The sequence below is a fragment of the Bos indicus x Bos taurus genome, chromosome 8 (assembly GCF_003369695.1).
Source record: "Bos indicus x Bos taurus breed Angus x Brahman F1 hybrid chromosome 8, Bos_hybrid_MaternalHap_v2.0, whole genome shotgun sequence".
NCBI lineage: Eukaryota > Metazoa > Chordata > Mammalia > Artiodactyla > Bovidae > Bos > Bos indicus x Bos taurus.
In genome coordinates this window covers 24,946,992-24,974,328 of record NC_040083.1, presented here as the reverse complement: position 1 = coordinate 24,974,328, position 27,337 = coordinate 24,946,992, and the positions used below count along the sequence as shown (strand labels likewise).

The 27,337-nt window shown below is 43.3% G+C and overlaps 1 protein-coding gene across 1 annotated transcript in view; it reads right to left on the bottom strand.

Annotated features, from left to right (window-relative positions):
- The window catches only part of SAXO1 (stabilizer of axonemal microtubules 1), a 110,042-nt gene extending 83,224 nt beyond the window's left edge, over positions 1 to 26,818 (bottom strand). Inside the window, exon 1 of the mRNA XM_027550789.1 lies at positions 26,514 to 26,818. Within this exon, the coding sequence (XP_027406590.1) occupies positions 26,514 to 26,560 (47 nt within the window). The 5' untranslated portion in view covers positions 26,561 to 26,818. The remainder of the gene's footprint in view (positions 1 to 26,513) is intronic.
- Positions 26,819 to 27,337: the final 519 nt, after the last annotated feature.

The following is a 27,337-nucleotide window of genomic DNA, read 5'->3' as shown; positions in this document are numbered from 1 at the left end:
CCGTCTGTATGACTTCTTTGGAGAAATGTCTATTTAGTTCTTTGGCCCATTTTTTGATTGGGTCGTTTATTTTTCTGGAATTGAGCTGCAGGAGTTGCTTGTATATTTTTGAGATTAGTTGTTTGTCAGTAGCTTCATTTGCTATTATTTCTCCCATTCTGCAGGCTGTCTTTTCACCTTGCTTATAGTTTCCTTTGTTGTGCAGAAGGTTTTAAGTTTAATTAGGTCCCATTTGTTTATTTTTGCTTTTATTTCCAATATTCTGGGAGGTGGGTCATAGAGGATCCTGCTGTGATGTATGTCGGAGAGTGTTTTGCCTATGTTCTCCTCTAGGAGTTTTATAGTTTCTGGTCTTACGTTGAGATCTTTAATCCATTTTGAGTTTATTTTTGTGTATGTTGTTAGAAAGTGTTCTAGTTTCATTCTTTTACAAGTGGTTGACCAGTTTTCCCAGCACCACTTGTTAAAGAGATTGTCTTTAATCCATTGTATATTCTTTCCTCCTTTGTCAAAGATAAGGTGTCCATAGGTGCATGGATTTATCTCTGGGCTTTCTATTTTGTTCCATTGATCTATATTTCTGTCTTTGTGCCAGTACCATACTGTCTTGATGACTGTGGCTTTGTAATAGAGCCTGAAGTCAAAAGAGACACTGATGTATAGAACAGTCTTTTGGACTCTGTGGGAGAGGGAGAGGGTGGGATGATTTGGGAGAATGGCATTGAAATATGTATAATATCATATATGAAATGAGTGGCCAGTCCAGGTTCGATGCACGATACTGGATGCTTGGGGCTGGTGCACTGGGACGACCCAGAGGGATGGTACAGGGAGGGAGGAGGGTTCAGGATGGGGAACACATGTATACTTGTGGCAGATTCATGTGGATATATGGCAAAACCAATACAATATTGTAAAGTTAAAAAATAAAATTAAATAAAAAAATAAAGTAGGCTTCAATCTATACATATCCTTGTATATTTATAGAAACTCTCAGAAAAGATATATAAGAAACCAAAAACAGTGGGGCCTTAAATAAAGGGAACTGGGGGGACTATTTAAAGTTTTTAACCATGAACTTGTATTTCCTTTAAATTTTTTTTCTTAAATCTTAAATTTTTGAAAAATAAAACATTAATAGCACAAATGCTGCAAACTCAAGCCTCAGTTCCCTAAAATGGTTGAAATGATAATGACAAAAGATTTGGGGCAGTCATTTAGTTTAGTCAGATTAGTTTAGTCAGATTGCTTTCCATCAACAGACTAAAATAATTATTCATTTATTCATGCAAATACTTATTAAAAGGCTATTATGTGCCACTGTCCTAGGATATATAACAATAAATCAATCATCAAACAATTAAAATACAAGTTGCAAATAAGAGAAGGAAGTTTCGAAGTCAGGAAAGAAAGGAGACGTAATGGCAGCACCAAGAACAGAGGGGAAGGCAGGCTGGGTCTCAGGCGGGCCTCCGCGCAGCCACAGCACACTGAACCTCAACTCCTGAGGGGGAGGGAAGCAGACAGTTAGGAGGCAGAAGTGATGGAAGGACCTCAGGGGCTTCAAGAAGTGTTCTCAGGTCTCATGTCCAACCTCTCACCTCCTGTCAATCTGTCAATCCAGTGACAGTCAGCCCATCTGTGGTGTCACGGGGTGAAGAATGGGACAAATGCGGCGTGAGAGGGGGATTTAAATGGAATCCTGCATGGAGGTTCCTCAAAAAGGTAAAAAAGACCTACCATATGAGCCAGCGATTTCACTACATCCGAAGAAAATGAAAACAGGATATCGAAGATATCCACACAGCAAGATTCACTACAGCATTATTCACAATATCCAAGGCATCGAAACAACCTGTGTCCATCAGAAAATAAGTGGACAAAGAAAATGTAGTACCAACACACAGTAGACTATTGCGCAGCCATGAGAAAAAGGGAAACCCTGCCATTCAAGACAATGCGGATGGACCCTGGTGTTATGTTCAGGGAAGGAAGCCAGGTAGAGAATAAGAAATAACACTGATAACACGTGGAACAACAAAGTCAAACGTCAAACTCATAGAAACAGAATAAAGAAGTGGTTGCCAGGGATGGGAGGTGGGAAAAATAGGGAAAGGTTAAAAAAAAAAAAAAAGGTCCAAACCTCCAGCTATGGGACGAATAAGGTCTGAGGAGCTCAAGTATAACATTATGACTATAGTTGATAACACTGCATTGTAAAATTGAAATTTGCTAAAAGCGGAATGCAATCTTTTACCAAAAAAAATAAATATGTGAGATGATGGCTACATTAATTAATTAGATGGGAGGAATCCTTTTACAATGTGTTATCAAACCATCATGATGTATATATACTTCAAATATCTCAGTTTTGTCAATTATACTTCAATAAAGTTGGGGGGAAAAAACTATAAAAAGAAAAACATCTTTCCAATAAGGTTAGAAAAAGATGGGGGAGTGTTGGGGACAGGACATGGCACCCCAGCCACTGCAGAGACTTTTTCAAGAACAGACCAGCTCTCTGGAAGAACTTTTGAGCACATGTGCAACTTAGCCCCTCAGCCAGATGAACACTGATGGCAAGACCAAAAATTCATTAATCCCAAAATCAAAAGCAATTCATCAACCAGCTGATTGATAGATCAGTGTAGTCAAAATGGCCAAATTTCATACATGCAAACTTAGCTTCACACAAAAATCCATATTTTACCTTCAGATAAACAAAAATGCTTCATTTTCATCAGTACCACACAGCTCTGGCATAGGGAACTGAATCTACTTTCTCTGCCTGTCCTTTTCCTGTCTTTAGAGAATAAAAGACTGAAGCTGACACGGCTACACTAAGGCTGTTTTCTGTATCTTCAGAGGAAAAAATAATCTTTATATTTTTAACATCTTCCAAATTTACTAAAAAGGAAAAAAAAAAAAAAAAAACAGCAGAGATCAGAAAGGTCAAAAGGCATAAGTCACCCCAAACCAGTCACAGTTGAAAACTTTCCAAGATGTTGGTTTTTAAGCATGGGGAGACCCACCACTTCTGAGATTCCAGCTTCAGTTGAAACTAAAAACTCAATGATGACATAAACAGCTCACAAAGAAGTCCCCAGTTCTAAGATGTGGCAGAAGAGGGGAAACGGCAGATGCTATTTTGGCTCTGTGCAAACTCCTGAGACCCCAGGTGGAAACTGTGAAGTCAGAGAAGCAGTTTGGTATTTAAATCGGTGAGGAGAGGAGTACACAGAATAAAATGGAACAAATATCAGGGAAAAATCAAGATTTCTTGCAGTGTTATTCCCCAAATGCAAGCACTCTGCCTACTAAAACAGCTGTGAGAAACCCGGACTTTCTTACACTCTTTCATTACCAAAGCGGGTCAGATTTTCCTTTACTCGTGCAATTTCTGTCACCTTCAAAAGAGAAAATTCACTCTTTCAAGAAGCAAAGTCCATTAAAGCTTGTTGGGGTTGAGGCTGGGGGGTTGGAGGGGCAGTGTTTCCTTATAAATAAACATTATTAACCTAAACAAAAAAATCTTATATGAGGTTGAGACCTGGTAAGTTGCTTTTCACTCACTCTGCACCTTACTCTTCGCAGCAGGGTCTGGAGTGCTTTGGTAGTTCTAAGACCACCTTGGGCAGCAGAAACTGAATTCCTGCAAAGGTGCCCCCGACAGCATGAGGCCTGGAACCCCTATACTCCCTGATATGAATCAGGTTTTCCTTCACACTCATGTCACATGGAAAATAAGGATGATCCAGGAGCAACTCACTGTTTCTTTGCATTCCTGGTCCTACTAAACAAACACTCCACGCGGCCAGATTCCACACTTCTGGAAACCCTAAAGAGCATGGCCAAGAAGGTGGAGACAAAGGGAGTACCCCCAATCCTGGAGAAGCCCCAGAGTTGGCTTATGAGGCCCCCTGCAGGCCCTCTCCTTGACTCCTTTGTATACATCGTTTGCTTAGCTCATTCTTCAGAATACAAGCAGTTTATTAAAAAAAAAAAAAAAAAAATTTTTTTTTTAAAGGGACTTTACCTGGTGGTCCAGTGGTTAAGATTCTGCCTTCCAATGCAGGGGACTCGGGTTCAATCCCTGGTCTAGGAAGATCCAACATGCCACAGGACATCTAAGTGGGTGTGCCACGACTAAGACCCAATGCAGCCAAATAAATAATTTTTAAAAAAAGCCATTATAGGCAGGCACACTGACTGCAAGCAACAAACTTTTTAAGAAAAGACCAATGGATTCATATTTCTACCAGAAAAAAGTTTTTATTAAAGAAACAGTATATAATAGTATTTTAAGGAATTTTCTGAGTAATTTACCTGAGCAGTAATATGGAAATATGGAAAACCCTTCTTTTATCAATAAAACTGTATAAAAGAACATTTTACTAGACCCAATTACTATGATTATCTACCAAATACTGAACCTTTAACCATATGCAGGCTCTAGGCTAAATACGCTACATAATCTCATATAATCTTTTTTTCCATATAATCTTTACCATATCAAGGAACTAAGGCTTAGAAAGGATAAAAACAAATGCAGGTGTGTCTACCCCAATCGTCCTGCATTGCTGTCTCATTGTTTTATGTACATGCCCAATTGCATCCATTTTAAACTCTGTCAAAACAGGAATTAGGTCTTCCACTTATCTACACAGTACCATGAAACTCAAGCAAAGGTCAGAGCATTAAAAAGCATTTAAATACATGCTGACTGAACTTCAGTACCAAATAATTCATTGTTTAACAGCCCTATCTCATCAAATTCTATAGAACTTCTTAAGGAGGCATTTGAGCCCATCAGATCAGATCAGATCAGTCACTCAGTCGTGTCCAACTCTTTGTGACCCCATGAATCGCAGCACGCCAGGCCTCCCTGTCCATCACCAACTCCCGGAGTTCACTCAGACTCACATCCATCGAGTCAGCGATGCCATCCAGCCATCTCATCCTCTGTCGTCCCCTTCTCCTCCTGCCCCCAATCCCTCCCAGCATCAGAGTCTTTTCCAATGAGTCAACTCTTCGCATGAGGTGGCCAAAGTACTGGAGTTTCAGCTTTAGCATCATTCCTTCCAAAGAAATCCCAGGGTTGATCTCCTTCAGAATGGACTGGTTGGATCTCCTTGCAGTCCAAGGGACTCTCAAGAGTCTTCTCCAACACCACAGTTCAAAACCATCAATTCTTTGGTGCTCAGCCTTCTTCACAGTCCAACTCTCACATCCATCCATGACCACAGGAAAAACCAGAGCCTTGACTAGACGAACCTTTGTTGGCAAAGTAATGTCTCTGCTTTTGAATATGCTATCTAGGTTGGTCATAACTTTCCTTCCAAGGAGTAAGCGTCTTTTACTTTCATGGCTGCAGTCACCATCTGTAGTGATTTTGGAGCCCAGAAAGATAAAGTCTGACACTGTTTCCACTGATTCCCCATCTATTTCCCATGAAGTGATGGAACCGGATGCCATGATCTTCGTTTTCTGAATGTTGAGCTTTAAGCCAACTTTTTCACTCTCCACTTTCACTTTCATCAAGAGGCTTTTGAGTTCCTCTTCACTTTCTGCCATAAGGGTGGTGTCATCTGCATATCTGAGGTTATTGATATTTCTCCTGGCAATCTTGATTCCAGCTTGTGTTTCTTCCTGTCCAGCGTTTCTCATGATGTACTCTGCATATAAGTTAAATAAGCAGGGTGACAATATACAGCCTTGACGTACTCCTTTTCCTATTTGGAACCAGTCTGTTGTTCCATGTCCAGTTCTAACTGTTGCTTCCTGACCTGCATACAAATTTCTCAAGAGGCAGATCAGGTGGTCTGGTATTCCCATCTCTTTCAGAATTTTCCACAGTTTATTATGATCCACACAGTCAAAGGCTTTGGCATAGTAAATAAAGCAGAAATAGATGTTTTTCTGGAACTCTTGCTTTTTCTATGATCCAGCGGATGTTGGCAATTTGAGCCCATGGCCACTGTTTTCTGAAGAGGGAGGTAGGGATGGGTACGACCACACATGTGTCTCTTCCTCCCTTTGCACCAGAACCCAAGGACCATGAAAAATTCTAACAACAAATGAACTGAAGAAGACAAACCCTGGAGCCTGTGGAGATGCCCCCTCAACTGAACACAGGAATGAAAACAAAAATGTTTCCGGGAAAGCATTCGCATCTGTCATGTGTACAGAATTAAGTCTTAGATTGTAAGACCTGAGGCTTGGTCAACATCCTTTCTGACTGAAGACAAAGTAGTGGAAACTAAAGTCAAAAACAGGATTCATAGGCTAGTGTGTATGTATCTTTAATTCAGTATTAACTTTATCTAATGTCATGTGACTATTTATTCAACCCAAACTGACACAGAAAAAAAATTTACAAATTTAACAACCAATCCAAGTGAAGTGAAGTCGCTCAGTCGTGTCCAACTCTTTGTGACCCCGTGGACTGTAGCCTACCAGGCTCCTCTGTCCATGGGATTTTCCAGGCAATAGTACTGGAGTGGATTGCCATTTCCTTTTCCAGGGGATCTTCCCAATCCAGGGATTGAACCCGGGTCTCCCGCATAAACCCAAGACCTAATTATTCCATGTATGCTCTCTTCCCCCAACTTTCCATAGTTTCACATTCTTATTAAACAATTTCAAATCTTACCAGTATTAAGGATGGATAAAAAAGAAATGAGAAGGGAAAATGAGGCAAAGACGAGCCACCTTGTTGTTCTAACCAAAGGCAAGCAAAGAGAAGAAAGCCAATAGAGAGAGAGAGATTCAGAACCTTTGTTTCCACTTATCTGTACTTAGTCACCATGTGCAGTTAAGAGCCAGCTTTATTTTCTTAAACCTTTTTGATGTCTTCAGGCACATTCAAAAGTGCTAAGGGGCCTCATCTCTAACATCCCCCCTACATACTTAGGCCTAAAGTTATTAAAATCATCTGTAATAGATAAAATGTAAACAGGACCTAAAGTGAAAAATGGAACATGTGAATGTAATCTAGTGATTTATGGCATTATCCGTTGACTTGTGAGTCTGGCATGGACAATAGGGAGCAGGGCACAGACCGAGTCAAAGGCAAGCCAGCAAGGCGCCCGCCACATTGCTCCCATTAGGAAGCTGGGCAGAGCTTCTCCACCCAGCCAGCCCCGCACTGCAGGCAGGGGCGTCTGAACATCACAACGGGATCTCCAAACCCGCGATTCATTGCACTCTCCTTGCTCAGAACTCATACAATCAACCTGGCAACTATATTTTGGCTCCTACTCTTAATTTTTCTATAAGGAAAGTACACTCTGGCCAGCAAAAGCGATTTTCTAGGCCTCCTCAGCAGATGTGTCTCATTCTAAACTGAGAAATAGGCATTTTGGTTAGCACACCAGTCTCCCTTGGCCTGGTTAGTGCTAAGGCACGCCCAGGGGTGACGGCTCTACTCTTGGGGTGCTGACAAGCAAGATCCTCTGCCAGCGAGAAGCACTGCCACAGAAAGCAATGCTGTCTCTACAAATCAGACATTTTCCCAGAAACAATCCTGTTCCATCAGCCCGCATCAGACTTCCAACGCCCTCCACCTAGACTGAAGGGTGGCTGCAGAAGCTAACTGTAGGTCCTGCTTGCACACAGTTTAGCTCAAACTGGCTTTCAGATGAGCTACGATCTGAAGACAACAGTGTTTGTGAAAGTGTGAGGTGCACACAGCCCATTCAGCATGCCAAATGCAGGTGGGCACCCAAATAACCGTACAACAGTAACGGCCAGGCTAGCAGATTTTGCAGCTTTAGTCCCTTTCACTTTTTGAGAGATTATATTGCCCTCTTGTGGGAAATGGGAAGGTAAAGTTTCACCAAGTTTCCTTTATCCAGGGATACCACGGAAAGAACAAGCCCCTGCTTGGGGCAAGAGCAGAAGGTCACCACTCCAATGTGGGCAACTAACTGTCACACCTTTTCATTTTTCTACAGAAACAAGGTGCAGACTTCTTAAAAATCAGGAAATATCACATGCTAGCAATCAATTCCTTTTTAGATTTCTTTTATAATGTGGATCATTTTTAAGTCTTTCTTGAATTTGCTACAATATTGCTCCTGATTTATGTTTTGGTTTTTTGGTCCCAAGGCACGTGAGATCTTAGCTCCCCAACCAGGGATCAAATCCGCAACCCCTGCATTGCGAGGCGAAGTCTTAACCACTGGGCTGCCAGCGAAGTCCCAACCAGTTCCTTTTTCGAGGGAAATATTTGGCAAGCTCCCCATTTGTGAACCAGGTATTGCACAGTTGTTTGTAGAATAGTCTGGTGAGCCTGGAATACAGGCTGGTAGAATCATTAGCACACCAAGGATAGTTAGTATACCGGTGTCAGCACAGCGTGGGGAGCTTGGAACTCAGGGTCCAAGTAGGGAACAGCTAGAAAGGCAGGTGGGCTCTTGAGTGATAGCTGTCCATCAGTAGAGGACAGACTATCAAAGTCTGAACGAAAGCCACGGCCTGATCCAAGTTTTAGAAAAACTGCTGTTGGAAATAGCACTGTGACTAGTCCTAGCTACAGCAGAAATAAAGACAGAACCAAGGAGCTCAAGTAAGCACCATCTCCCCACCTCCACCCCACACACAGCAGGATGCTGTATCCGTGGGTGGAATCGGCTTGCTCAGATTGAAGGGTTCCTGAGAGAAGAGCACAGAGTATCAGGACGGCCACAGCTCTGTCTCAGGTATTACCAGATGTCTCCTCTGCCCACAATCAGAATATGAGACCTCCCACCATGGAGGCTCCACAGGGGAAGTGAAGCCAGTGGTGCTGACTGTGCTCCTGTGGAGGTGAGGGCCTCCGTGAACAAGACCACGAGACAGGCCAGGGAGACCTGGAAAGCATTAAAACCTCCCTGCAAGATTTGACTCACACTTAAGGGGGGCCAGGAGGCAGGCAGGGAAGGGGGGCTGAAGTGAGAGGTCCTGTCCCAAGGGGGACTGAGAGGCAAGGCAGAGCTCCAAACAGAAGACACTTCTTGCTGATGGTGATGAAGGCTGATGAGTGCCGGCATCACGTGTCAAGGCTGGGTCCAAACAACCCTTGCCAAAAAACTCCTGGAAGAACAGACCACATCTTTACCTTGCTTCTTTTTAATCAATGACTGGAAAGATCTGAAAGGCTCAAAACCATGTTTCTTCTCCTTAAAGAAACACATGCCTTTTGTTTTTGAGATCAATTCTCCACGAAGGAGCTGTGTGTTACTTAACGTGTGCTCTGCAGCCCACCTGCATCAGAATCATGAGGGTTTAGTGTTAAAACTTGCAGATTCCTGGACCTCAAACTATATGGAGGCAGGGCCCAGGAATTCATGTCTTTCAAAGAGCCTTCCAGCAGATTCTTAAGCACACTTAAGCTGGAGAACACTGAAATTTCAAACCTTTGCATGCAGTGGGGAAAGCTGTGTATCTCTCCAAGGACAATAGTGTAAGATTCATTCCTGCAATGCAGCCATCACTGAAGACTATCAAATCGTAATCCGTGGTTTGAGAATGCCTCTAGCCAAGTGATTCTCAACCGGGGCGATTTTACCACTCACCCCGCCCAGGGAACATGTAGAAATATCTGGAAACAATTTTTACTGTCCCCAGTGGGTTGGTACCACTGGTATCTAGTGGTTAGAGGCCAGGATTCCAGCTAAACATCCAACCATGCACAGGACAGGTCTTCTCCACATCAAAAATGACAAAATGGGCCACAGCTGAGAAAAGGGAAAGTGTTAGTAGCTCGGTCATGTCCGACTGTTTGCAATCCCACAGACTGTAGCCCGCCAGGCTCCTCTGTCCATGGGATTCTTCAGGCAAGAATACTGGAGTGGGTAGTCATTCCCTTCTCCAGGGGATTTTCCCAATTCAGGGATCGAACCCACGTCTCGTGCATTGCAGGCAAATTCTTAACTGTCTGAGCCACCAGGGAATCCCTGCTCTAATTTTATTTTCCTATGTTGGTACAGAAATGTAAACAAACTAATTTGCAGCAATTTCTTTTTTTCTTTTTAACTGCCTAACATCTGACACCCTTCCTTTGAGGGATTCCCAATGATGTTTACCTCATGAGAGGTGCTTCCCACCTCCAGAAACCAAAGAGTAAAACATCCTTCCCAGCCCCCAACTCCACAGAGAGGCCCGAGCACGTGACCACAGCACAGCACATCAGAAACTCCCGTCTGGGGACTTGCCGGGGGTCCAGTAGTTGAGAATCCACCTTACAAGGCAGGGGATGCAGGTTCAGTCCCTGGTCAGGGAACTAAGATCCCACGTGACACGAGGCAACGGTGCTGCAGCTGCTGAGCCCACTGGCTCCAGAGCCCACGCGCCACAACCAGGGAGTCTGCGCCTGACCACGAAAGATCCCACGACTAAGGCCAGACACAGCAAAACGAATAAATAGATGTTTTTAAAAGGAAAGAAACTTCAATCTGGAAATGTTAATGTAGAACAAGTGATGCAAAAATAAATACAAAGCGGGGTTAGAGTGCAGAACCTGTCGCCAAGGAGGGGCGGTGGCAGGACAGGACTGTGTCCGGGGCAGCAGCTGCACCAGCAGCGTCCTCACCGGGTGGCTGCTGGAGAGCGACTTGGGCTGTGGCTCTGACCCTCTGGCCTCTTTCCCTACCCTCCCGTCTGCCATCCGAGGCTCTTCACTCTTCCCAGTTATTCCATTTCACTGCACTACAGCTTTTCATTTGTTTAAACCTGCTTAAACCAGCCAATGCCCATTTCCATTGCTTCAGCCAGGAATTCTGTATACTAAAACCATTCTAAAAGCTCTTGTTGGTACCAGCAGCATCATTAAATGAGGATGGAACCACACCAAGTTCCTACACCTCAGGCAGGGACTAGAAGCTTCAGAAGCAAAGGGCAGCAGAACAGAAAGCCTCAATCCACACACGGTGATGACTCCGAGCGGACACCCAACTGCACCACAAGGATGGAAGACCTGGACCTAGTCACTGAGGCTTGCTTTATGGTACTGTATTATGTGAGCTTATTTAAGATTCCTCACGTTCCTTTTGGAGAAGAAAGCACCTTAATAAAATCTATTTCTAGACTGAGCAGTGGAAGCGAAACAGGAAGGCTTGAGTCATGCAAGTGTCAGAATTTCAGGAACTGCCATCATTGGCAGCAAAGAGCAAGGAGAGCTTCCAAGCCCACAGCCCGGCTTAGAAAAGGCTTCGAGGTGGTGTGCAGTGGCACGTCACAAGGCAAGAGACGCATGGATCACCCTAGCGCAAGAACGAAACACATCTCAAAAGTCCATCTGCTGGGACTTCCCTGGTGGTCCAGCGGTGAAGAATCCACTTGCCAATGCAGGGGACTCAGGTTCGATCCCTGGCTCAGGAAGATATGCCATGGGGCAACTAAGCACCTGGGCCACAACTACTGAGCCTGTGCTCTTCAACAAGGGGAGCCACTGTAACGAAAAGACCTCGCACCATAGAGCAGCCCCACCCGCTGCGACCAGAGAAAGCCTGCACACAGCAACAAAGACCCAGCCAGTCCAAAATATTTTTTTTTAATTCCATATACTGGCTGTTAGACTTGAATACATTTTCCACAGAAATATTGCTTCACATGGTGGCTAGAGTCCCAGACTAGCCCACATAAGCCTCCTATACATGAACTCCTATATGTGGACATAACCAGGGAAAGTTATGGAAGTGAAGACAAAGCTTCTTTATAAATTACCTGAAGGTTATCAGAGGGCTCTCAGAAAACCAGGGGTACCAAGCACAGAGGCAGGTTCAGCAGGAGCAGTGGATGAGGCCACGAGGCGCAAGCATGCTGCACCGATGCTTTAAGCGTTAAATAGAAACGCCTTAACTGTCTTAACTTCCTTGGTTTGCCAGGCACATACGGATCTCAGCTTATTCTTCATATCGCACGCACCCATTGTTCTTTCCTCCGCAGTAGTCTTTCAAGTTTAATCATCATATTAGAATAAATGCTATTCTCCCCTTCCAGAAATCTGGGTTTTCCGTGCTGAAGGGGACCCTATAGATCCTTTCGTCAAAGCTCCTGAACCCTTTCCACAGGACCCCAACGGGTACACACCCAGCTCAGAGGCCAAAGACTGGCCCCTTCCAGTCCCTATAGTTCTCACTGCTGCAAAATTCTTCTTTCTTTGTATTGGCCCCAGTTCAGCTTTCCTGGAGTGACCACTCAGTGATCTTAGGTCTGCCCTCCTAACAACCCAGAACAAACCTAAATGACTATCTATCCATCCACTGATCTTGTCAAGTTCAAGTTCTCTCACTTCCAGAATACACTCCCCATAACCTGACCTTCATGATTACTTATTGGTATTATTTAAAAAATACAGTGCCCAAATGGACAAGCAGCCTTCCGCTGAGATCTGATCAAGCCCAAGTCCAAGGACATAATTATATCTGCTGACCTGCACACCCTACTGCCATTTGATTTGAAACAAAATTAATGTTTCTTATCAGTCACATCACACCATTAAGATCATACTAAATGTGGAACTTCCCTGGTGGTCCAGTGGCTAAGACTCTGTGCTCCCAGTGCAGGGGGCCCTGGTTTCATCCCTCGTCAGGGAACTAGATCCCCCATGTCACAACTAAGAGTCCCCCGTGCCACAACTAGAGATCCCCAATGCCGCAATGAAGATCGAAGATCTCACGTGCTGTGATTAAGACCCAGCATAGCCAAACAAATAAATATTTTTTAAAGGATCATATTAAATTGTGGTTAAGCAAAACCCCCAAGACCTTTTCACAGACTATGGCCAAGATAAATGTCTCCCATGATGAATACTTAGAACTGATTTTTCATCCCAACTGTAGACCTTCATGTTTACTCGTTAAGTCTCAGCTTGGTTTTGGGCCCTGCATTCCAGCCTGTCAAGATAAGTTTGAATCTCGATTCTGTCGTCTATCACTTGCTCTCTTCTTCTCATTTTGTGTTTTCAGTACATGTGATAAGGATGACTTCTATGTCTTCATCCAAGTTTTGATAAAAATGTTGGACAGAGCTGATGACAGAGTCCTGTGGCATGGTGCTAGTGATACTGTTCCAAGCAGGCAAAAAGCCATCAGTCAACACTCTAATGGGCCTGCTTGTTCAGTGAGCTAGGAATCCACCTCATTATACTATCATCTAATCCATCTTTCACCAACTTCACCTACAAGGATAATTTGACAAGAGGCCAATCCTTTCTCTAATCATTTTTTTCCTTCCCCTCCCCTCTTACACAAAATAGCCCCTTCCTCTAACTGCTCAGTTTAGATCATGTAACTCCCACAACTCAACTGATTGGACCAAGGACCAAACTCAACTGACCCTGGATGCCAGAGGAACCCGGTCATAGGCTGATCCAACCAGGCCCTCTTCCCCTTGAAACGTGGAGACTGAACTCCACTGAACTCTTGGTAGCTTCTTTGGTTAACAAAAATGGTAAGCAATGCAAAGTTAGGGCTAGGCACCTACACACACATCAAACATACCACCAAGATCAAACATCATGAGGCCTGAGAAGGACACTCACTCATTCTAAGCAGCTCCTCAGGAAGTGCTGGCAAAGTCTAGAGGACAGCTGTCCACCCTCAGCTTTGTGACACATCTCCACTTTCCCCTCACTTCTCCAAGATCACCAACAGAGGCACCAGGAGACCTCTGCACACACCTTCAGAACCCCGAGACGTAAAGTCTCTGGGCCTAGGAAAAAAAGCTATTATGGACAATAGGGGCTACCTTCATTGTCTGATGATCGCTAACTTTTTTTATTTTAGTTTTATTGTGGTAAGAACACTTAACATGAGCACTATCCCTCTAATTTTCAGTGCACAATACAGTATTGGTGACTCCAGGTACCATGCTGTACAGCAAATCTCTCCACGTTCTTCATCTTACACAACTGAACTGTGTGTGCTGACAGTGAACTCCCCACCCCCCCTTCCCTCACCCCCTGGCAATCATCATTCTACCCTGATTCTATGAATTCAACTATTTTAGACAAAAGGATGAGTACAATCACATTTGTCTTTTATGACTACCTTATTTTACTTAGCATAACATCCTTGAAGTTCATCCGTGTTGTCACATATTACAGCATTTCCTCATTTTTTTAAACTAAATAATATTTTACTGTGTGTATATGCAACATATTCTTTATCCACTCATCCATCAGTGACATTTAGGTTGCTTCCACACCTTGGCTATTGTGAATAATGCTGCAACAAACAAGAGGGTGCTGAGAGCTCTTCGAGAGCCTGATATCTACTCTTTCGGATTAAAACCTAGAACTGGGATTGATGGATCATACAAGTAGCTCTACTTTTGCTTTTTTGGGAACCCACCATACTGTTTCCATGATGGCTGCACCGTCTTGCATTCCCACCAACAAGATGAAGAGGCAGCCTACAGAATAGGATAACATATGTCCAATGTTAAATTCCAAAACATCTAAAGGAACTCATATAACTCAATAGCAAAAAGAAAAATTTGATTTTAAAATGGGCCTAGGACTTGAACTGACATAGGCTTACGGAAAAAATGTCCACTACAAAATCATCAGGGAAATGCTCAAAGCTACAACGAGATACCCCCTTCACACTGTTATCAACAAACAAAATTGATGATCACTGACTTGGAGAAGTCCAAAGATGTTAACGGACCTGAACGACTTCACAAACCTCATCATTAATCAAAACCAGGACCAGAATCCAAACATACTGACTCACTGTCTCTAATTCTTTCCCTGTCGCCATCCACTGCCCTCCCATTTGAAGCAGGATACAAAACAAACAAGGGATTTGATCAGTTCTCTGCTTTTCATCTTGAGTTCTTGTTCTCAGATATTATAGGCTTTATTTGGAAAACACAGTTAAAGTATACTTGAAGGAGAAAATGGACAATTGAAGCAGAAAAATTTTGGTTTTTTTAAAAATGATACTATTTTTTAAATTAACTGACCAGTACAAGCAGAAATTTAAGGTATCTTACAACTTAATTTGATTGAGCATGAGGGACTTGGAACTTTGCTGGTGATCCAGTGGTTGGGAATCCACCAATCCTAGGGACATGGGTTTGATCCCTGGTCTGGGAAGATCCCATGGGCCGTGGAGCAACTAAGCCTGTGTGCTGCAACTCCTGAGCCCAGGTGCCTAGGGCCCATGCTCTGCAATAAGAGAACCACTGCAACGGCTTCTGCCAGAGGCTGAAGTCCCTGCCTGTGCACCACGAGGAGGAGCGGCCCCCTCACTGCAACTGGAGAAAGCTGGCGCACGGCATCAGGCCCAGCACAGCCAGTAAATAAAGAAAAGAATGACGGACTTTTGGATACCTGGATGTCTAAACTACGTGGATAGATTTGGCTACGTGGTTAACTTGACAGCCATTTAGAAACACTGCCATTTCCTTTTAGAGACACAATTACAGATGCTTCAAAGTTATTCTGAACCAGCCCATAAAGAAAACTCCAGAATAGAATGGAAGAGAATGTTATATGATAAGGATGCCTTTAATGCCCTGGTCATTGAACTTAAGGCTTGGAAAGCCCTAAACCGACAGAAACTTAAAGTCTGTTACTGTCAGTCAGAACTTGAGAAATACAGTCATTGCTGGACTCAGTGTAGATAGACAGTCTTGCAAGGACTGAGAGCCTCCCAGCTGTGGTCAAGGGTAGTTTCGATCTTTGCAGACGATCCCTATCCTCCACATTTAATTGAGTTCCCCAAGCACTTTAGCACATCACTCTGCTTTCATTCTCTGCAGAGCATTTAACTACCTACCAGTTACTAAGGGCTTCCCAGGTGGCTCAGTGGTAAAGAACCTGCTTGCCAATGCAGGAGACATAGGTTCAATCCCCAGGTCGAGAAGATCCCCTGGAGAAGGAAATAGCAACCCGCTCCAGTATTCTTGCCTGACAAATCCCATGGACCCAGGAGCCTAGTGGGCTACAGTCCATGGAGTCGCAAAGAGTCAGACACGACTGAGCAACTTAACAACAACCAGTTAATAAACAAAATTAACTCTCTCTCCTAGAGTGCAAGCTCTCCATGAGAGAGGAGATCTTGTTCACACTTCTCAGAGCTTCACAACCTAGCACACAGACCTACATCTTCTTTATATTTATAGAATAACACTTATCTGCACTCTTTGCAATATATGCCAGGCCTTGTTTATTTGCTTAATAAAGGCACAATCCTCACAAAAACCCTCTGAGGTAGGCTCTGTTGTCATCTGCATTTTTTTTTTCTGGCCAAACCATGCAGCAACCCATGTCCCCTGCGTTGGGAGAGCAGAGTCTTACCCTATCGTCACCTGCATTTTACAGATGCGGACACTAGCACACAGGAGGAGACTATGCTGTCAGATGGTTCGACAAGACACCGCGGGTGAGCAGAAAGGCTCGGAATTGAACCCACGGGGTCTGGCTTCACAATCTCTGCCAAGTCCTGCACCCAGCTGGCTCTCATAGTAAATCATCAGTAAGTTATCTGTTGAATTTCAAAAAATGCCAAGAATGAAACGGAGACTATATACTTTAAAAATATATATTAAGAACTATAAATCCATTCAGATCTAACTGAATAACAGGTTTAAGTTAGGCCTGATTCAGATACTGGATATTTATTTTAACAGAAAAAAGAGGAAAATGCTGCTCCTTTAAGTACTTCTTTGGGGGAGAAGAGTGTTTTATCTGTTATTTGCCTGTTCCAATCCATCAACGGCTCTCTCTGCCCTGAGAGCTCCCGTTCTGAGGCCCTGACAGGCCCCTGAGCACTCCGTGTGGGTGTGATGTCTCCACATCTCTGTCTAGGCTCCTGGTGTGGACATGCCCCCACCACCATAACGTTTTCCTTCAGAGCTCGTCATACCACACCAGGCCTGTTAAGCACAGTTTTCACCCCCGTCTTCCACTTGCACAGGCTTCCCTGACAGCTCAGTGGTAAAGAATCTGCCTGCAACGCAGGAGACACAGGAGGCTCCGGTTTGATCTCGGGGTCAGGAAGATCCCCTGGAGGAGGAAATGGCAACCCACTCCAGTATTCTTGCCTGGAGAATCCCATGGACAGAGGAGCCTGGTGGGCTACAGTCCACGGGGTCGCCAAGAGTTGGACACAACGGAGCACATTCCACTTGCACAAGCTTCCACAGCCACAAAGCAGCCGAGTCAGGGTTCAAAACCAGGCGCTCTGACTCTGGCACTGCCTCTCCTGACCACCCCAGGAAAGCAATTCCCCTCCTAGAGCACGCCCTCCCAGTGGTCCGTGCCACCTCTGCAGTCCCGCGTCACTCATCTCATTCATCCTGTGCATTTGTAGCTTAGCTACTCCCACCCCCCCCCCCATGAGACACTTCATTTCCTCAAATGAACCTTCTCATGTAAAGGCCAGTCTGAGATACTTGTTATCGATGGAGGGAACAGTGTCTAAAACTATCCAGGGCAGGACGGAATTGGAGCACACTTTCTCTAAACTCATCCACTTAGAAACTCTAAGACTAAGTAGATCATTTTAACTACTGTAATTTGAATTACCACAAAGTTGTACTCTGCAATTTCCTAATATCTAAAATTTGACTAATAATACATATTGACTTATACTCTTTTTATAAGATTAAAGGTATTTACAAACAAACACTAATTCCGATATCACAAAAATACCATTATTTTTAAACAGGATATAACATTTGAGCGCGTAAGTTTACAACAAAAATAATTCAATGTTAAAGTGAAAGGTTCCCCGCCCCCCCACTTGGCTTCTCTATCTGGATTCTGTTAAAGATAAAAAGCCACCAGCAAGCATCTATTAAAAGCTGCTCTTTGTCTTTTTTTCTTAATAAGAATTTATGAAGTCAATTTTATTTAAATTAAAAACAAGAATTCTTCTTGAAACATGTAATATCAAACCAACTCCTCGATTTTTTTTTCCCCTTCCTCTTAATTTGTAACAGAGACTCTAAGAAAATAAAATCTAAGGTTAAGGAAATTTCCACCAATGTGAAGAAAATATTTTCCAAAATTAAAATAACAAGTTCCTCCCTGGTTAACATAACTGATTTAAGTTGCAGATACATGGCTGCCCCTGAGATCACCTTCCTCCCCAGCCCCGTGCAAGGGCCAAATCCACATCCTTTTCAGCAATTTGCAAGTCCTCTATGGGACTACCTTTTTTATGAAATGCTGCACATACTACCAATGCTACATAAATATTTCATGATACATTACCCAGGCCTGGAATTTCCTGCAAGATTGCATGAAGTCTTTAAAACAGTGTACTGCAAGTCATAAAATAATCAGATATAAAAGTAAGCTGGATCAATCCCTTGATTAACCACAATTTTTTTTAACAAGAATTTCAGAAAAAATAGTGTTACTACAACTTAATCTCAGGAGAGAGATTTGCTATTTATATTACTTTACTAAAAGGCTTTTAGAATTATACTTTATTTTTTAACATTAGGTAATATTTCTCAACTGGACAGGAGCCCTCCCATTATCATCTACAGTCAAAAATGACCCAGTATGACTTGAAGGCAGATGGCAGACTGAATTGTAACATCTAGCAGTCTGATACACAGTAAAAGATGAATAAAATTTAACTGTTGACCTAATTGTCCCTTAATCTTAATAAAATATGTTCTCGGATATTAAAATTAATGCTTCAAATTCCTTGTCTGTAAAATAAAAGCTGGGAACCATTAAGATCCCTTCTAGCTTTAAAAGGCTGATTAACAATTTATTTTATCCTCAGCCCTTCCCCCCCACCCCACCTGTCCCAGTTGCAAATTTAGTCATCTGGGATAAGAACAGCTCTGTAAACAGAAAACACCCCCAGGGAAAATGAAGGCTAAGATCAAGGAATCGAATTTCCAAACTAAGCAACGTTCCCCGTGTTGCAAGACAAAGGTAATAATATATGAGAAAATGGTTTTAAAATTTTTAAATTTTCAAAACACTAGAGAAATGGTGGTCTAATATTGAAGACTATGAAAGTCTGGCATTTTTTTCAGGATCAGGAAGGGCTGGGGACATTCAGACAATCTCAGTATGTACAAAAGCAGGGTCTCTACACTCGAACGCTCAGACACTTCAAAGAAGCTGTTGTGTCAAGAAAAGTGATGAGATGGTTAGAAACAATTTTTAAATGCTTACCTTGCTGTATTTCTACATCTCATGAATATGTTTGGTTATCTGGCATTGACTGTATTGAAAAAGAAATTATAACACTTTATGGTAATAAACCAATTGCCAGATTTTTGGTTGCCAGATTTTGGGGTACTGTTGTGGACAGAAAGCCTTGGGCTCAATTCAGGTAAATGCGTCTGGTTTTTTAAAACCAGCAAAGCTCTTTAAAAAGTTTCATGAGGGGTTGAAGTCTCCAGATTTAAATACCTGCAACACCTCCTGGATCATTGAAAAAGCATGAGAGTTCCAGAAAAACATCTACTTCTGCTTTATTGACTACGCCACAGCCTTTGACTGTGTGGATCACAACCAACTACAGAAAATTCTTCAAGAGATGAGAATACCAGACCATCTGACCTACCTCCTGAGAAATCTGTATGCAGGTCAAGGAGCAACAGTTAGAACTGGACATGGAACAACAGACTGGTTCCAAATCGGGAAAGGAATAAGACAAGGGTGTATATTGTCACCCTATTTAACTTATATGCAGAGTATATCATGAGAAATGCTGGACTGGATGAAGCACAAGCTGGAATCAAGATTGCCAGGAGAAATATCAATAATCTCAGATATGAAGACGACACCACCCTTATGGCAGAAAGAGAAGAAAACTAAAGGGCCTCTTGATGAAAGAGAAAGAAGCGAATAAAAAAGTTGGCTTAAAACTCAACATTCAGAAAACTAAGATCATGGCATCTGGTCCCATCACTTCATGGAAAATAGACGGGGAAACAATGGAAACACTGAGAGACTATTTTTATGGGCTCCAAAATCACTGCCGCTGGTGACTGAAACCATGAAATTAAAAGATGCTTGCTCCTTGGAAGGAAAGTTATGACTGGCCTAGGCAGCATATTAGAAAGCAGAGACATTACTTTGCCAACAAAGGTCCATTTAGTCAAAGCGATGGTTTTTTCAGTAGTCATGTAGGGATGTGAGAGTTGGACTATAAGAAAAGCTGAATGCCAAAGAACTGATGCTTTTGAACTGTGGTGTTGGAGAAGACTCTTGAGAGTCCCTTGGACTGCAAGGAGATCCAATCAGTCCATTCTAAAGGAAATCAGTCCTGAATATTCATTGGAAGGATTGATGCTGAAGCTGAAACTCCAATACTTTGGCCACCTGATGCGAAGGACTGACTCACTGGAAAAGATCCTGATGCTGGAAAAGATAGAACATGGGAGGAGAAGGGGATGACAGAGGATGAGATGGTTGGATGGCATCACTGACTCGATGGACATGAGTTTGAGCAGGCTCTGGGAGTTGGTGATGGACAGGAAAGCCTGGTGTGCTGCAGTCCATGGGGCCACAAAGAGTCAGACATGAATGAACAACTGAACTGAACACCTTCTCTTTGTCATCTGTGATCTACCCCTCAATGTATACCACTTCCTGAGCTCTGCTGGGTCCTAACTGTAACTGCTCATTTTAGAAAACTTAAGGTAAATCTATTTTTAAAAAAAGAAAAGAAAAACCCAGAACAAGGTATTGTTTTCCTTTTAGGCTGATCTGGCAGTGAGTTGGTCAGGAGAAGGCTGCCATCTTGTGGCCAAAAGGAAGAACTGTCTCCAAGAGTTCTATTCCTCTAGCCTGCGGCAGCGGCTCCCACAGAAGAAGCCTACCTATCCAGGGAGGAAGTCTACCCATTCAGGGCTTCATGTACATCCTGAGCCTCCCCAACAAGAACAACAAAGTGTTCAAAAATCAAAGTTGAAAGGACATTAAAGAACTATTTGCTCAAAGTCTTTGAAAGAAGAGGAAAGAAGAGATAGGGGCTTCCCTCCCTGGCTGGCAGGCCCACAGGCCTCCTAATTTTAAAAACATGGGGGAACTGAAGCCATAGGCGACCAGGTGGACTCACTCAGAATCAAGGCCCCCCTCTCCCACTGAAAGGTTGTCTCATCTGACCATAGGGTTCATCTTCACGCATGCTTTTCCGCTAGATTTCTCATCACTTTTTCCCATAACCTCAGGCTGGCAAAGTAAAAAATGTTTGACTTCCATAGCTAAGAGAACACCTATGAAATTCCTTGCATTCCTTCCCTACCCATTTCTGAACAGGCTTAATTGGAGGTGAGGAGAAAGACTTCCAAATAATAAGACTCTGGGTCAGTGATGCCCAATATAACCCTGCAATGCTGGAAATGTTCCCTGGTTGTACTGTGCAATAGAACTGCACACATGTAGCTACTGAGTATTTCGAATGACACTACACACACAACTGAGTACATGACTGAAGAACTGACACTTTCATTTAACTTTAAATACTTTAGATGAAGTTGCCACACGTGACTAGTAGCTAATCTAGGAGACAGCAGAGCTCGCCTCCCTAATCCATTCCAGCCTATCACCTTGACAAACAAAATCCATCTATTTATTCAAAAAGATACGTTTTGACTGCTCAACAGAGAATAGTGTGTTAATATTATACAGCACACACACAAATAGAAAACATGGGCTCTGCTTTCCAAGAATATACAAAGAGGGGAGAAAGCATGCAGGCAGGTAACGAGAACCATTAACATAAAATGGGGTCCCTCTCTGATGGGGAGCTACAGGGTTGGGTTAGCAAGACGTGCAACTGACACAGGGCCTTAAAAGGTCGTGGAGCAGAGAAGGGACTCAGATACTTACAAAGGAGGGCAGCAAAGGCAAGGGGACAGAGACAGGAAGCCACAGGGTCTGCTTAGGGGAGGACAGGAAGCCCAATCCAGTGTAAGGAGCGGTTTCATGGAAGGGGATCATAGACAGAACTGGAAAGGTACGTAAGGACCCATTTCCAAACTTAAACATTAGAGACCCAAGGGGAAAACAATGAGATTTAAAAGGAAGGGACCAATATAGCCTGTAAAGGAGGAAGGCTCAAAACTTTAAAGATGGTTAGATGCTGGGGACGGTGGAAGAGATGGGTCAAGTTTTTAAACCCGAGATAACAAGACAAGAATGTCCTCTCTTATCACTTTTATTCAACATAGTTTTGAAAATCCTAGTCATGGCAATCAGAGACAAACAAATAAAAATAAAAGGAATCCAAATTGGAGACGTAAAACTGTCACTATTTGCAGATGACATGACACTAGACATAGAAAATATTAAAGATGTTACCAGAAAATTGCTAGAGCTCATCAATGAATTTGGTAATGTTGCAGAATACAAAATTAATACACAGAAATCTCTTGCATCCCTATACACTGACAACGAAAGATCAGAAAGAGGAATTAAGGAAACAATCCCATTTACCATGACATCAGAAAGAATAAAATATCTAGGGATAAACCTACCTAAGGAGGCAAAAGACTTGTACTCAGAAAACTATAAAATGAAAGAAATCAAAGATGACACAAACAGGGATACCATGCTCTTCGACTAAAAGAATCAATATTGTCAAAATGACAATACCACCCAAAGTAATGCACAGATGCAATGCAATCCCTATCAAATTAACGATAGCATTTTCCACAGAATTAGAACAAAAATGTTTACAATATGTATGAAAATACAAAAGACCCCAAATAGCCAAAGCAAACTTAAGAAAAATGGAGCTGGAGGAATCAGGCTCCCTGACTTCAGACTATACTATAAAGGTGCCTCAAAACAGTATGGTACTGGCACAAAAAACAGAACTATAGATCAATGGAATCGGATAGAAAGTCCAGTGATAAACCCACGCACCTATGGTCCCCAATCTATGATGGAGGAGACAAGAACATACAATGGAGAAAAGAGAGTTTCTTCAATAAGTGATGCTAGGAAAACTGGACAGTTACATGTAGAAGAATGAAATCAGAACACTCTAACACTATACACACACACAACTCAAAATGGATTAAAGACCTAAATGCAAGAAACCATAAGATTCCTAGAAGAAAACATAGGCCGAACACTGACAAAAATCACAGCAAGATCTTTTTTGATCCACCTTTTAGAGTAATATGCTTGGGGCTGGTGCACTGGGACGGCCCAGAGGGATGGTATGGGGAGGGAGGAGGGAGGAGGGTTCGGGATGGGGAACACATGTATACCTGTGGTGGATTCATTTTGATATTTGGCAAAACTAATACAATTATGTAAAGTTTAAAAATAAAATAAAATTGGAAGAATAAAAAAAATAAAATAAAATAAAATTAAAAAAAAAAAAAAAAGAAAATTAAAATAAACAAGAACTTAATTAAACTCAAAAACTTTTTGCACAGCAGAGGAAACCATATATAAAAAAAGACAACCCACAAAAGGCGAGAAAATAATTGCAAATGAAGTGACCAACAAGGGATTAATTGCCAAAATTACAAATAGCGTACGCAGTTCAATATCAAAAAAACAAACATCCAATCAAAAAATAGGAAGATCTAAATAGACATTTCTCTAAAGAAGACACACAGGTGGCCAAAAAGCACATGAAAAGATGCTCAATATCATTAATTATTAGGGAAGTACGAATCAAAACTACAATGAGGAATCATCTCACACCAGTCAGAATGGCCATTATCAAAAAAAATCTAGAAACAATAAATGTTGGAGAGGGTGCAGAGAAAAGGGAAACCTCCTACACTATTGATGAGAACGTACATTGGTGTGGTTGCTATGGAGAACAGTATGGAGGTGCCTTAAAAAACTAAAAATAGAGCTACCTTGTCATCCAGCAACTCCACTCCTGGGCAAATGTCTGAAGAAAACCATGATTCAGAAAGATATGTGTACCTCAGTGTTCACTGCAGCACTACTTACAACAGCCAGGACATGGAGGCAACCTGAATGCCCGTCAACAGAGGAGTGGATAAAGAAGATGTGGTGCACAGGTACAACAGAACGTGACTCAGCCATAAAAGAAGGACATGTGCGGCAACATGAATGGACCTAGAGACTGTCATACTGAGTGAAGTCAGCCAAGCAGAGACAAGTATCATGATATTGCTTATATGCGGAATCTTTAAAAAGTGGTACAAATGAATGTAGTCACAAAATGGGAACAGCGTCACAAACACAGAAAGCATACTTATGGTTCCCAAGGAGGAAAGAGGAGATTGGGGTTGACATATACACACTACTACACGTAAAGTAGATAATAAGAATCTACTGTATACCACAGGGAACTCTACCTAATACTCTGTAATGCACTATATGGGAAAAGGATCTAAAAAGAGTGGATATATGTATAACTGATTAACTCTGCTGTACAACAGAAACAATACTGTAAATCAACTATACAGCAGTAAAAATTAAATTAAACAAATAAATAAAACCAGTGTAAATGGACCATCTAAGGCAACATTAATGGGGCAGATACTAGGAGAGAGGGATCATGCCGACTGGTTAAAGCTGAGGTTGATGAAATAAAGAGATGGCCCAACAAGCAATTTGAGGGCTGAAATGAGACTAAAAGAAGAGAAAGGCTGATGGATGTGAGAGTCAAACCAGAGACCCCTGACTGAAATCCGAGTGGAAGGGTAGGTACAGGAAGAGGAAGGAAAGAAGAGACCCACAGATAGACTCTGCATCCTGATGGGAAATAAGCTATATTCAGGGACAGAAGAGAAACAGAGAAGGAATATCCCCTACTACAGAATTAGGACAGAGACTTCTCTCTGCATATCCTCTGCACCTCTTAAATGAACAGTCCTGCCTTCCTAATGGGAATGGATACTGTACAAAGATGGAGATTGCATCAGATATTTCAATCCCAACAGCCACAAGAGAACAAATTAAGCCCCAGTCCTACCTGAATAACTCAGTATCTTAAGAGAAGATGAGAGGGTATGTGAAGGGCCCCAGGAGAGGGTGTCGTAGAGGTTTTCCCTCACTAGTGTGGAAACTTAGCCCCAGATTACAACACTGCTCTGGATCTGCCTAACAAAGCTTAAAAACAAGACCCATGCTTCTACTTGATCTAGCTCAGTGGTTCCCAATCCTGGCAAATGGGAAAATCGCCCAAAGACTGCTGGTGATTTAACAGCCTGGGCAACCACTATTGTTTTAAGCTCCCCAGGTGACTCTTGCGAGCAGCCCAGGTTGAGAACCACCCACCGACGCCCGAGATGTGTAAGGCTGCTCACCCAGTTTCTAGGGTCCCCTTTAAATCTCCCCACTCCGGATGCCATTTTCAATATTCATGTAACATAGCTGGCAAACACCTATTGCAGCTTCCAACATGATAACACATTTCCAGCACAATCCATTAACAGAAGTCTCACACACACTTTTTCATTGAAACCTTAGAGAATCCTGGAGAAGACGGGTTAGATGGAAGCAACCTAGATGTCCATCAGCAGATGAATGGATAAGAAAGCTGTGGTACATATACACAATGGAGTATTACTCAGCCATTAAAAAGAATACATTTGAATCAGTTCTAATGAGGTGGATGAAACTGGAGCCGATTATACAGAGTGAAGTAGCCAGAAAGAAAAACACCAATACAGTATACTAATGCATATATATGGAATTTATAAAGATGGTAACGATAACCCTGTATGCAAGACAGCAAAAGAGACACAGATGTATAGAACAGTCTTTTGGACTCTGGGAGAGGGAGAGGGGGGATGATTTGGGAGAATGGTATTAAAACATGTATAATATCATATAAGAAATCGCCAGTCCAGGTTCGATGCAGGATACAGGAATGGTTGGGGCTGATGCACTGGGATGACCCAGAGGGATGGTAAGGGGAGGGATGGGGGAGGGGGATTCAGGATTGGGAACACGTGTACATCCGTGGTGGATTCATGTTGATGTATGGCATAAACCAATACAATATTGTAAAGTAATTAGCCTCCCATTAAAATATTTTTTTTAATTTAAAAAATAAATAAATAAAGGCAATGGCCAGGAGAGAACAGTGAAAAAATAGCTTCTTTTCCTTATTCTTGTTCAACTCTACACCACTGTGGACACGAATTTTAGAAATACCTTACACTTCTAAGTAGCGACGATGTCTCTGAGTGAGAAACTCCAGTTACATGAAAGGATTCCTCTTCCCCATCACAGACTCTTCCAAAAGCAAACCAACAAAAGATGCAAGACTTGGCCCGACCTGGCCAGAGGTTTTCTGACCTCGCCCAACACGCCCTGGGCTGCAGTGGGGTGCGCGCAAACTACGTATCTGTGCCCACTTTCAGCCTCCCTGCAGTTCTGCGTGGAAGGACCACAGAGACGCCCTAAGGCCCAGCCACCGTCGCTGGGACTAACTCAACGCGGCCGCGGTAACTGCTAGTTGGCAACACGCCAGTCTAAATGACACCAAGAGGACGCATCCACCGTGGTGCCACCGGAGCCCAGGGTCAGGTCTCACTGACTTTCGGAGTCTGAAAACCCAGGCTCGCGGGCCCTGGGCGCGCGGCAGCCTTACCCGCAGGAGCACAGTTCACAGACGCATTTCCCCTTCGTCGGGGCCATCCTGAGGCCTGGGAGTCCTCGCCGAGCATCCGCCGCCGCCGCCGCCGCCGCCAAGACCCCGACTGCCTCGGGGAGCGCGCCAAGTTTCGAGGGCCTTGGCAGATTTTCTGAATGCTAACCCCAAAGAAAACGTAAGCGGCCCTTTTGCCAAGTCCGGTCTTGCGTTTCCTTCCCTGAGCGGGCCTCGCACGGGAGCAGCACCGAGCGTGGACCGCGCGGGCCGGGCGACCTCCCCCTGCGCGCGCAGCCCAGGCCTCTGCCCGCCCCACCCACGCACAAGCCCGCAGCCCGGCCCGCGGGGCCTCTGTGACATCACCCGGGTCATGAGATACACCTGTGGGTGGCAGTGAGGGCACAAGCACCTGCGTTTGTGAGGTCAGGAAGCTTCCCGCGGCTTATCTGGCGGGTCCAGGACCAAGGTCCCCCACTGGGCCTTGTTGAAATCCCAGGGAAAGCGAAGGACATGAGGACTTTGGAAAGTTCCTGGGTGTACAAGTCCTCAAGCAGCCTGCTCACGTGGACAAAAAAAGCTGAAAACCCCACTGTCATCACACTAGGTGGCATTTTTTATCTCTAGAACCTATGGTGCCCCTGGGTATAGAAAGGCACCCACCCACTGATTTCCAGAAGACTGGACTAAAACACCATTTCCAGATCTTTCTTGTGGAAATCATGCCTGCAGCTCCCCCCATAGACCTTGCTCTATGAGAACAAAGCAGTTACAGGGCGCCAGGGGCTTAACTGCTCACTGGGTGCTCAGTCATTCCCCCAGGTGCT